This window comes from Dipteris shenzhenensis, chromosome 1 (assembly GCF_047967505.1).
Source record: "Dipteris shenzhenensis isolate YYH24624 ecotype China chromosome 1, Dip_SZ_1.0, whole genome shotgun sequence".
NCBI lineage: Eukaryota > Viridiplantae > Streptophyta > Polypodiopsida > Gleicheniales > Dipteridaceae > Dipteris > Dipteris shenzhenensis.
In genome coordinates, this window is record NC_141596.1 from 55,693,567 (window position 1) to 55,705,917 (window position 12,351).

The 12,351-nt window shown below is 41.4% G+C and overlaps 1 protein-coding gene across 1 annotated transcript; it reads left to right on the forward strand.

Annotated features, from left to right (window-relative positions):
- The first annotated feature begins 3,806 nt into the window (after positions 1–3,806).
- Positions 3,807–5,290, forward strand: LOC147906069 (uncharacterized). Its single transcript, XM_087382953.1, has 2 exons — positions 3,807–4,313; positions 4,426–5,290. The coding sequence occupies exons 1-2, from the start codon at positions 3,883–3,885 to the stop codon at positions 4,931–4,933; spliced, it is 939 nt and encodes a 312-aa protein (XP_087239079.1). The 5' UTR covers positions 3,807–3,882; the 3' UTR covers positions 4,934–5,290.
- Positions 5,291–12,351: the final 7,061 nt, after the last annotated feature.

A 12,351-nucleotide genomic window follows, 5' to 3' on the forward strand; every position in this document is an offset into this window, starting at 1 on the left:
TATCCAAAGTAAGGTGGGATTACTGTATCAAGCCCAAAGAAGAAGGGGGACTAGGGGTGATAGACATTTCTTTTGCTGCTAAAAATCTTCATGCTACTTGGATTATCAAAGCATGACTTGATCCAGAGGAGGATTGGGCACAGTTGCTTCTGAGAAATATGAGGTATATAAGACCTTGCAAGGCTCTAAATTGGAAAAATTATCCTTTCATCTCTACTCTTTTAAACCCTGAACCTTGTAAATCCAAGAAGAGTCCCTTGTGAAGTCTATTTGGTGCTTTTCTCTCGCAAAGGATCATTTATGGCCATTGACTCTATTTGGGTTTCCTCATTATTTAGATTTGACACTTTGACAGATGAGCATTTTTCAATAGCAGCTATCGTATTCAAGAAAAGTATCCAATCTTGGGGTCAACTTTGGAATAAAGAGCTTTTCAAGTGGAAATCTTGGCTTGAAATAAGAAGGGAGTTCTCACTAACCAACCAACATCAGAGATTGATCATGGAAAGACTAGAATTATGGAAAGGAGAAGTGAGTTGGAAGGGAGGCTTAGTACTCTGCATACACAAAGAGTTCAGCTGGGTGGGGTGCTCCTCTTTACTACCTATCCCAACTCCCACTGCAAATATGGAGGATCTATTTAGAACCCTTAACAATAGGTGGAAACTGAATGATGACAGATCTAAATGGTATTTCATATTTCATAAATTATGGAATAGGAATGTGCCTAATAAAATGTCTCGTCTTGCTTGGTTAATCCTTCATAAAGCAGTGTGGTCTAACTCTAGAGGGCTCAGCATTGGTAAAGGAGATGACAAATGTATGAGATGCCTAACCTCTATGGAGGATGTCTTTCATTTATTTGTTGCATGTGTGTGTAAGTGCCTGCGTGTGTGAGATGCATTTACTAATCAAAATTATTTTGTGTGTGTAGGTGTGTGTGTATAAATATCTAACTATGGGTCTTACTTCCATGGCAAGAAGGCCCATACACCAAGCTATAATGTACTCTTTCCAAATAACTCAAATCCTCCTCAAGGATACATAAACCACACACCCAATAGTATTAACCCACTACAAGGTATGGAATATGCATGCGCGTGTGTGTGTGCACACTTGATTGCATGTGCACATGCATATATGTCAGGTTCATTCAACCACATGGGCATGTGTGCTTGCATGTGTTAGAAATCACTCCTAGAACTAGGTGCTAGAGTTTCAGGAAGGGCAAAAGATGTAAAAGGTAAAGAAACACTTAGCAAGTTCTTGTATGCTATTATGACAAGCCTTTGCCACATAGATCTTGGAAAAGTCACTCAAAAGTATTTCTTGTTTAATTTGAAAAGACAACATTCATTACCAAAGTTTCTTGGAAAAAGGACAATGCTAAATGCACAAAATATGCTCTACGCCAACTTCAACTTTACTCCATTTCACAACGATCCAATGATATTTGAAGTCATACAATCTAGATCCTATTTTCACCTAAATGCAAAGTTCGGGTCCATAGTATGTGTGTGAATGTTCGCTCAAGCCTTGGTGACTAGCTTTGTTCGGGGGGGGGATATTAAGTGCTTTGAGCTTCTCCACATTCTTTGCTTTCTTCAGATCTAGTGGTGTTTCCTTCTCTTTGTTGGGTATCTTTTATTTAGATGGGATGATTGTAAGTTCTACCTCACTTCCTATAGGGTATCTTAGTTTTTACAATGCTGTGAGAGCTTCTTCAGTGGATTGCAACACAAAATAGATAGGTAATAGTTTGTTAGGCTGTTAAAAGGTAGTGCTAATGTAAGGCAAAGTGTGAATCTACATTCTTCTCTTTGATTTGGAAAAAGGATACATGAAATCATAGAGAGCTTAAACTGTGGGGCAAGTGTGGGTTACCTCCCTTCAGATGGACATTAATTGCCCACTCACTACCAACTCACCTCCCTCTTAATACATGTGCTATCCTTTTCATCATGGTATCCCCTCCTTTTATGGCATGATATGCATCCAATACTTTTAGCTTATGAAAAATCTTGGTCAGATTTAGCACCTTCCTCGATGATGATATTCCTTAATGCTATATATCTTGATTTGATGTGTAACAAGCAACTGCTAGGTATTCCCATTCGATTAACTATTGTGGGTCCCCCCACCACTGCAATGAATCGTGCTTTAGGACAACACTTCTCAATTTTCATGCCATTGACTAGGTTTTACAATTTGTTCTGTTCTAGGTCTCTTCAAGAATGGATGTCCCATAAGTGCATTGGCTTCGTATGATACACTAAAAAATTATATAAAAAGATGGCTAGGATTCGCAAATGTACACCTGAAAGGTTTCCATCATGACGTCTGAAACATGGCGAGTGTACATTCTTCAACTCGAATGGCATCACCTTGCTTGAGAATGCACCCCTTGTGATGAAGATTGCCATTTCCCTATCTTCCTTGGCTAATGTGATTGATTGTGGGTCTCTGATGGTTTGATCATTGAACTTCTTATAGTCTAGACACACACATGCTTAGCTTCCCATTTTTCTTTGGGCACTATGATGATGGGGAATTTGGTCCACTACAGAGATGAATCCTGATCATAGCAGTTGATGAATTTCAAATTTGACCAACTTTGCATTGGTGGGGTTCATTTGGTACAATTGCTGGTGATTGGCTTTGCATTTGGATCAAAGGAAATCAATGTGGCTTGCATACCCTTTAAGTCTGTGTACTCCCATGTGAGAATATATTTTCTATTAAGAAGAGTTTATAGGCTTATTTGATGAACTCTTCAAGCAATCCTTTAATTTGTATCAACTTTGGCTATCCTTCTGAACACACATTGAGTGCTTTGATGGCTTCCCTCAGTGATAGTTTGGCCATTGCCTAATGCGATGTGTGGGCTTCTCTTGATTTTTCCTTTGTTCCTATTTGTCCTTTAGTGAACCTCTTTAGAAGTAGTGCCTTCGTGATTTCAATCGCAACCTTCTTTTCTTCTTTCAAATCTTAGCTAGATGTCAGGCGTTCAACCCAGTGCATTGGACCCTAAGCTTTACATTTACCCCTTTTCATCCTTGATGTCTGCACTTTCGTCAATTGAGCATGCACCTTCTCACCATTAGTCCCCTCTTTTCCCTCAAATGGAATACCATCAACGAGCGCAGAGCTGCTTTCCAAAAGGACTTAAAGTTGATTCCTTCAGCTACTGTTCATGTAGGTCAGGCTCCATCATGGTTCCCTTCCACTCATGAGAGGTGGACAAGTAGAAGACTAGCAAGTTCGAGGTTCGTACCGAGACAACATAGAGGCGTCTTAAGAGAGGGTGAGGATCTCTCTCTCGAGGATGGGAGAAGTACACTATTGCAGCGCAAAGTGGCTTGCAATGCTTTGTTTTGTTTTGAGAGTCGTCTTTGCTATGTGAGGCACTTACACCCACTAGACTTCTCATGGAAAACTCTTACCTTATTTATTCGGTGCCGCCACAAGCGTGGACCCTGCGTCACCAGTGGAAACTCAGAGAGCGAAGCAGACACCACCAGGACGTGGACGGACCTAGGCATGTGGGACTGGCTCTCAACCCACAGGCCTCGAGCTCATTATGCAAAAAATGCCATATTCGGGGAGGTGGGGTGCCATAAGCATAGATGGAGGTGGTGGTGCAGGAGAGGAAGGGAGGGGGGGGGGGGGGCAAAGGGAGGGGAGGACACGTGGAGGAGGGAGCGCCGTGAATTGAGTGTGAGGGTGAGGAGAGACGAAAGGAGGATGGATATGCGAAAGGAAGGGAAGTGGAAATGTGTTAATTGAGAGAAGGGAGATTGATCGATTGTTTGGAGGTCTTTTGAGTGTTTCTGTGTTGAATCATTTTTTGCATGGGACTCTGTCTTCTCCTCGCTCTCCATCATGCTTTCCTTGCTTCCTTCCCCTCCTCCTGACCTCTCCCCTCCCTTCCCCCCTCGCATTTCCCTCCTCCTCCCTCCTCCCCTCAGACCCAAATCATCTCATTCCCTCCTTTGCTCTTCCCACCCCTCCCCCCCCCTCCTTGATCGCACTTGCTCCCCCTCTTCCCTCCGTCCTTCCTCGCATCCTCCCTCGTTGCCTTCCCCTCTCCCTGACCCATCTATTATCTTCCCCCGCATCTCTGACTCTGGCTTTTATCGTCATTGGTTCGCAACCGACCTGGCGGCGGCTGTGCAGTCGTCGCCTGCCTCAGAGCAGAAGCAGGAAAGCTCGGAACGAGATAACTTTTATGCGAATATGGGGTCCGCAATACGTACTCTTAGGCAGGAGTTGCCTTCTGTATTCCACAAGGATTTGAATTACGAGATTTACAGGTGAGTTGGAAACTAACGAAAAAGTCAGTGAGCACAAGTTATTCGTTCCTCTACACATTTCTATACATCTAAATTGAATCGTTATTTAAGTCTATCGCAATTCTGATAGCAGGGATGACATCACCTTTCGAGATCCTCGCAACATCTTCAATGGCATTGACAACTACAAGCTCATTTTTTGGGCGCTCCGTTTCCATGGGCGGATCTTCTTTAGAGCAATATGGGTCGATGTCGTCCGTATTTGGCAACCGTCAAATCGAGTTATATTGGTTCGCTGGACTGTTCGTGGCATACCCAGGGTACCATGGGAAGCACAGGGCCTTTTTGATGGGACCTCGGAGTACAAGCTGGACAAGGAAGGGAAAATATATGAGCACAAGGTTGATAATGTGGCCCTCAATTACCCTCCTATGTTTAGGACTCCCACGGTGTTGGATCTTCTTTCGTCGACTGGGGTTGCCACTCCGACTCCCACCTTCTTTGACAGAGCCTTTTTGGCTTCATGGATGGAATTTCCTGATTTGAAGATATCAACGTGGGAAAGATTTTACTGGGCTTTGACAGAAACCTTAGACATACAAAATAGTAAGGAGCTCCGGAGTTGCTATTTGGCTCTATAAACGACTTATTGTTCTTGATAAACAAAAATCACCCTCCCTCACTGCCTTCTCTTCTTACCTCTCTTCCTTCCATAGGCTCCAGAAAATCAAGTATGATACGCCCATGAAGAGAATCACTGATCTGGTATATTGCCCTGGTTCAGGCTTTTCTTCTATACATTATCTGCCCTTAAGAAAGTGGCTGCTATATCTGTACATATATTTTATCTGCAAACGTAGTCGTACTTCAAGTTCTACCCTTTTCCCGAAACTATATCACCTGCCTATCTCTAAAGCTATATTTTAAATAATTCTTGAAATTACTTTAGAGGCCTCAAGAGCTCACAGTATATTATAACATCGCCTTTCCTATCCTAATGACCCTTAATGCTCTCTATTTGTAATTATGTATGTAGTCTTTCCATGCTCAGACGTTGCTGAGCATTTCATGTACAAAAAGTGCTTGGCTGCGTCAATGTCAGAAATGGCCTTATCGTAGGTGAACACATATTGTTGGTGGATTCCTTCGATTCTCTACCAGTTTTCACAAGAATGTGAGGCTTAGTGCGTGCATACACGTGAGAAAACGAGAAGAACAAAATGAGAGAGAGAGAGAGAGAGAGAGAGAGAGAGTTCTGCTATGGTTCAGGGGCCAGCGTTGGAGATTAAAGAATCGTGTGCGCTTGACCTTGCGGAACGACTTGAATACCAGCATTGCCAAGGATTAAAGTGAACTTCCAAGAATTTCAGGGATTTGAGAATGACGATCCTTCATCCATTAACATTAAAGTGAACTTCCAAGAATTTCAGGGATTTTACTGGTTTCTGCCAAAAATGCCATGCAATACCAAGTAACATTATGCTGTCCACTTGTCATGCATCTAGCACCAAAAGTGCCGAACGTACATGGATAGAACTTGAGTTGCACGTAAGAAAGGAGAGGCTTGTATTCAATTAAACAACCCGAAAGTGAAAGCATGCGCTAGCATGTCAACACCCCAAGTAAATTTCATCTACGTAGCAAAAATAGCGAGATCCGGAGGTGAAGCATGTATTGGTAAGCCATTGATGAGGTCCTTTGGTAAGCCATTGATGAGAGGACCTGAGCGCAATCATCGGATGGCGGCCAGGGTGTCGCTTGGCAAGGGGAGCCTGCGAGAGGGGAGGTTGTCTGTGATGAATCCCATTGTGGCGATCCTGAAAGCACAGGAGACCGCAGACAAAGGCGATATTGCAAAAAGCACTGGTGTCAAAGGGGATACTTTGCAAATTTTTGATGAAAAGCAGTAAAGGCAACATTTGCAATCCCTCAGGTGGAATATGACAAATCCAGTTTTTGCCAATGGTTGTTGTGTTCTTATTAATTCCGGAAAGAATCTTAGTGAGTTGATGTTTGTTTTGTAGTTCGTGGATGTAGACATTCAAATTCAAGGTAGAAGTTGCTGAAATGGAGGCTTGGTGGAGATCTGAACGCTTCCTCCTCGCAAGTTGTGGAGGACGTTGAAGAGGCACCAAGTGACCTTAGGGTGTCTTGATCCCGTTTAAATTGTGTAGATGTGCAAGTACTTGGATACTATCTACATCTCAGGGTACCAGTGCACTTTATAAGCCGGGATTGAACCTTGCCGATTATCCTTACGTTATTGTGCCCAACAAGGCCGAGCATCTCTTCTTTTTCATGATCGGAAACTACAAGTCTTATAATAGCCACGGAAGAAAAAATGAAACTAGTGGAGTTGCTCAAGGAAAAGGGGGAGCTAGAAACAAAATCGCATGACTACCTGATCATAGGTAACTGTAACACAACTTGGATCCGACAAGGGCCTCCATGAAGGTGGAATCTGGAAAGGAAGGCAAGCTAATTAAGATGAGAGGCCCATTCACTTCTCTCTCCCCTCACTCTAATTGAAGGTTTTCTAAAACAGACATGGATTCTCTAGGAAGAGAAGGTTCACCATGGGAAGGAGCTTCTGGGTTGGAGTGTACATGGGAGCCTTGTAACATTTAGATGGTCGTTCTTGCTAATTAAAATTTTAATGCAATGAAATAGCAACATGCAAAATTATGAGTTCGAAACTTCAAAGAGTGGATTTGTTGTCATTCGGTTGGAGCAGTAGGACTCTATTGAGTGGGGAACTGTTGATCATGTAGGGGGGGGAGAGAGAGAGAGAGAGTCATGCTCCTACCTTGGAAGAAGTGTTTAAGAGTCGGGCCACTCATGTGGGAAAAACCATGACTAGGTCACATAGCATAATCTCACACAAAGCAACAACAAACTACACACATGAACAAAGATCAGCATGTAGTTTCGATATCGATATATTGGGAGTGAGTAGGCTCTAGATAGAAACAAGAAGTTTGGTCCCTTCTCTCCATACAATTATGGACATAAGAAAGGTCAAAGCGAACTATTGTAATTAAAGGATTACAAACGCTAAATATCTTGGTGATAAAAACAATATATCTCGGTTGGGCTTCTGGGTTAAAACAACAGTCAATGCAAGGTAAGAGGCTATCCACAAGAAAGTAGGAGGCATTCAAGGAAGGTCGACCAAGCTGGGATAAGATCCATGGGTTGCATTGTGCTCTAACAGACTCAAAGTCAAGGTACAGTGCACTTTGGGATGAGCATGCAAGCAATGGGATGTCAAAGTGATCACATGCTGGAAGCTGATTAGTGAGGTTCTCTTCTTCCATATTCTAAGTAGTGGGGGGAATACAAGGAGCACCAAATCTTTGTTGTGGTAGTCATCTACATCTGTTTCCTCTTTGGCCAAGCACAGGGGGGGGAAGAAGGAATGGTAGGAGAAGTAGTAGGTAGTGGAAGCTATGATTAACAAACTTGCAAGAGAGAGGTAGCCCCAGTATCCCATATTTCACCATGACCGACTTCCTAGGAATCACATGAGTCCCTATGTAGAGACAATCTTCCCACATTTGTCCAAATTTCCCATATAATCTCAAATTTACATCTCTCCACAAGAAAGTATAATATTGAACGTGCTTTTGACTACATTAAGTTTCTCTACCGGTGAGGGAGGTTAATCACAAAGGAAACAGAACATTTACGGTTGTTACTAAGATGGACAAATATTTGGAGGGTTTGTATAAAAAAGTGATGAACACTACGATCGAGATAGGCCTAGGATATGTGTGTATAAGAAATTGAATAGATGAAGATTGTTTCTACAAGCATACAAAGCATAAACATTTTTAGGATGTGGAGGATCTCACTCTGTGAGGGAGGCGAGGGTCGGGCAAATGGGGATAAACTTTTTTGGGTCTCTTTAGAGGAGCTCATTATGTAGAATGTGGACATAAATGCCGCAATATTGGGCGCCATTGTCACCAACATGACATGCTTTAAGGGAGGTTGATGTAGGATATGAGTGGATAGATCCACGGCAAGCTGGTTGATGGAAAGTTTGAGTAGTGATAATGATTGGAAGGAAGAAAATGGTGGAATCAGATCAAATTGACTTGGAGTGAGGAGGAGATAGACAGAGGCAAACTGAATGAAGGATGAAAATGAGGTTGAAGAGATGGAGATGGGGGAAAAAGGGTCCCTGTGAACTGCAATTATAAGTCCATGGTGACAACTTGCAAGCGAATTGTCCTAAAAAGATCTTCCCCATTACACACCTTCTCCACATTGTCTAGAACATAGGCTAGGGGTCGTTGTCTACTATTTCATGCCCTTTACCAGCCTTTTACTAGTTGGCCATCAATCCATAGCCAAGAAATGGAAAGGGTAGATCGGATGCCATTTAGGAAGCATAGAAGAGACAAATTCTTTTTATAGAACATTGACAATGGCCTTGAGTTTTTTACACATGCAAGAGGAAGGGAAGGATTCCACTCCAAGGCCAATTCAGAGGTATACTATGTCTTACATGCTCTTTGGGTCTTATGGTTTTGAATATTTACATGCTTGAGCCATTAGCATGGATGGAAGGGTATGGGACTACAAATTAGAGATGTAGAGAAGATAAGCTTTTGAAAATTCCACAATGGAGGGCAAGAGAAATGAAAATTGGAAAGGATAATCTCCACGCAAACACTACATGTGAATGGATTGGTTGCCAAGAGAAAAGCAAATTCAATCCTTGCCAGCTCCCAAGCCGCCATGAGGCTGAGGACTAGATAGAAATTCCCTTCCAGTGAAAGAGAGGTAATGGATGCAAGACTTTGGAGCTCATTTAGGAGTTTGCTAGCACGTTGATTGAATGCAAGCTCGATGATTTGCAAGTTCAAGATACATTGTGAATTGCAATTGGTATACCAATGAACAACTTTTGGTCGAGCAAGACCTCTATCAAACCTTTGAGTTTGTCATGAGCCTCAATGCAACAAGCAAGCACGCAAACATCAACAAGTGAGGAGTTGAAGGAGGATCATCTTGCTCCTCAATCCTCCTTCTCCTTCTATTTGTTTTGTAAGGGATGAGAGAGAGAGAGAGAGAGAGAGAGAGAGAGAGAGAGAATATGAATATATATATATATAATGCTAGCTCGCACATAGAGAGAGAGAGAGGTATATATATATTTAGTGTAAACTCATAGAAAGAGAAAATAAGTGTTTGTCCACTTCTTCAAAAATCATTGTTGCCTAAGGACATTACTCTTGAGCACCTCAATAAGGATAGCTTTTTCATCACGTGAGTACAAGCCTTGACCATGTAGTGTTTCATATCACAAAAGGCTTCCAAGGGAATGTGTCTTGAAGAGGATGGGCCTTCCCTAAAGAGTTCAAACAACTATATTCAAAAATTTCTAGAGTTAAGTTATTGTAAGTGAAGTGGCTGAAGTCCCTTGCAAGCCTTTATCACTTTTGAAACTTCTTTCCCAATTGAAGAACGATTAACATAGATCCAACTTTAAAATTCCTAAGAAGCATGCGATTTATAAATAAAGTATTAAATTGTATTCCTTGAAATGAAAGGGATCCTAGGATCCCAACCTTGAGACCTGATGGAGTGGGTTGCTAGCCCCTGTCTTAGACCTAGCAGAGCGGGTCGCTAACCTGTCGTAGATGGGTCAGGTTTCTCGTGTTACATAAAGTCACAAAAAAATATTTATATTCATGCCCATCGATTACACTACAAAATTCATGAGTTGAGTTAGCTCAAACCATATAGATTATTTTTAACATAACCCTGAGTTGATCACAGTGCTGATGGCTACAACTATGGCTACATGGATTGACCTTACTCTTAGTGCCCTCATTTGAAGCACAAAAGCATGTCCTGACTTGGATTTCCTTTGTCTTAGTTTGATTCTCACATCTTTGCTGCTCTCCCATGCAAATCTTCACAAAAGAGCATCATGCATTTGTGCCTAATTCTATTGAAATATAAGTGATATTGCCCGTCAGTTGAGTCGTAGCACTCCGCAGGGGTACTTTGAGTATGTATTCTTCAATGTTCTATGTTTTGGCTTCCAACCTTGTTTTTCCTTTGTTTGTTGTTGCTATGTTTTCTGTGAAGTATTGTATCGATGTGTTTGATTCAAGCAACCCATTTCAATTCTGTATCACTTAACGCCTAACTGGCTTGCTTCATTTCTTGGCTCGTGGCTATAGTTTAGACAAAACATTGTATCGATATAACCAGTTAGTGTGGTAGACAAACCCCCCACTAACATGCATGCCATCGCTTACCAAGCATGCACCAACCCAACCAAGCTTCAAACATAGTTGAAATCCTGAATGCAACCAAGCTTCAAAGAAGCCAAACCCCTCAATAGGATCCTGTAAAGAAGACTACAATAAAACACTAAATTGCTCCAAAACGACCTCACTTAATGCATCACCTAACATAAAATTGTCTACTAATCCAACAATGATAGAAATTTGTAGGATTAATAATACCCTAAGAAATTATTTTTCTATTTCACAAAACTTGAATCGTTACTAAGAACTCCCCCCCCCCAAATGGTAGGGCAAAAAGCTCGAGTAATATCAAAAGATTAAGCCCATGTAGGAAGTATTAAGTACCTATTTCAGAAATGTATCTTATATATAGGGAGCCCATCGTCAAGAGCCCATCATCATGTAGAAAGGGTAGGATTCTTAATAAAGGACAAGTACCTAAAATTACAAAGCTCTAATATTTCACCTGTGATTCTTCTTCCATGATGCTCTTACTCTCTCTCTCTTCTTTTACTTAATCTCCTTCTACATCTCTTTCCAAAGTAGCCATGTGAGTGTCTTCACTCCGTTATTGCAAACCAAAGACCCTTAGACTTCTTATTCTTTGCACTCATATTAATTGTGAGAGCCCAACTGAGCAATGTTTAGAAAAGGTGAATGCTTTTCTAGTTGTACACCTTCCTATGTAATCATGATATGGCAATGCATAGAGATGGAATGCTCATAAGTGATCATGGTTGAGGTCTTGAAAATTTTATCTATGGCTACATATGGGAGCACCAACATGCTGCACTATTTTATGCAAGATTTGGTTAGCATGAAAGACGAGAAAAATGCTATACAAAAATTTACACAATGATACATATAACTTACCATAATGAGCACGAAGAACTATCAGAGTCTGAAGGGATCTGAGAATGAATGAGGCATCCCTAAAGAGACACTTGGGGGCAGCAAATACTGCAATGAGACTCTTGTGGAGTGGCAGAACCATGAGGATATCCACAAGAATGATTTGTTGGCCATTCAATAAATGCATGATGACTATTGAATTGAACTATTGTCTCCAAGGTAGACCTGGAGGTAGAACGAAGTGTTGGCCATTCAACAAATGCATGATGACTATTGAATTGAACTATTGTCTCCAAGGTAGACCTGGAGGTAGAACGAAGTGTTGGCCATTCAACAAATGCATGATGACTATTGAATTGAACTATTGTCTCCAAGGTAAACTTGGAGGGGTTCAAGGAATTGTTGGAATTCATTGAGCCACAAATGGTTTGACATCATGTGATGTGTTGCACTTGTGTCTAGATGCCATATTAAAGGCATTGCTAGGTTGGAATAATCTAGATTCATCGTTGTGCAAAACAAACAAAGGCTGGGATCTCTGTTTGTCATGTTTGCTTGAACCAATGGTGTTCTTGGTGAGGTACTTGGTTTCCAATTCACTTGATGTTTATTGTTGGTGTTAAAGGTCTTCCAAGTTGATTTCTTGTTGTCGACATGGGATTTGGAAGTAAATGCAGTTGATTAGATGGGATTCTTGAGTAATTTTATTGATTGGAGTTTCACCTATTCTTTTGCTTAAACCAATTTTGTTTGATTTGCATGAACTCGAGGGCTCTGAACAGGGTAGTAGGGTATGGCTTGATTGTCTCAAGACGGATCCCTGTGATTTCTTATGATATCTTTTGTAAGAATATATTCAAGTAAAGATGACAACATCAATCGGACCAGGCCACTTTGTGTTGTAACAAAGGCTCTTCATGAAGATGGAAGAGAGGACA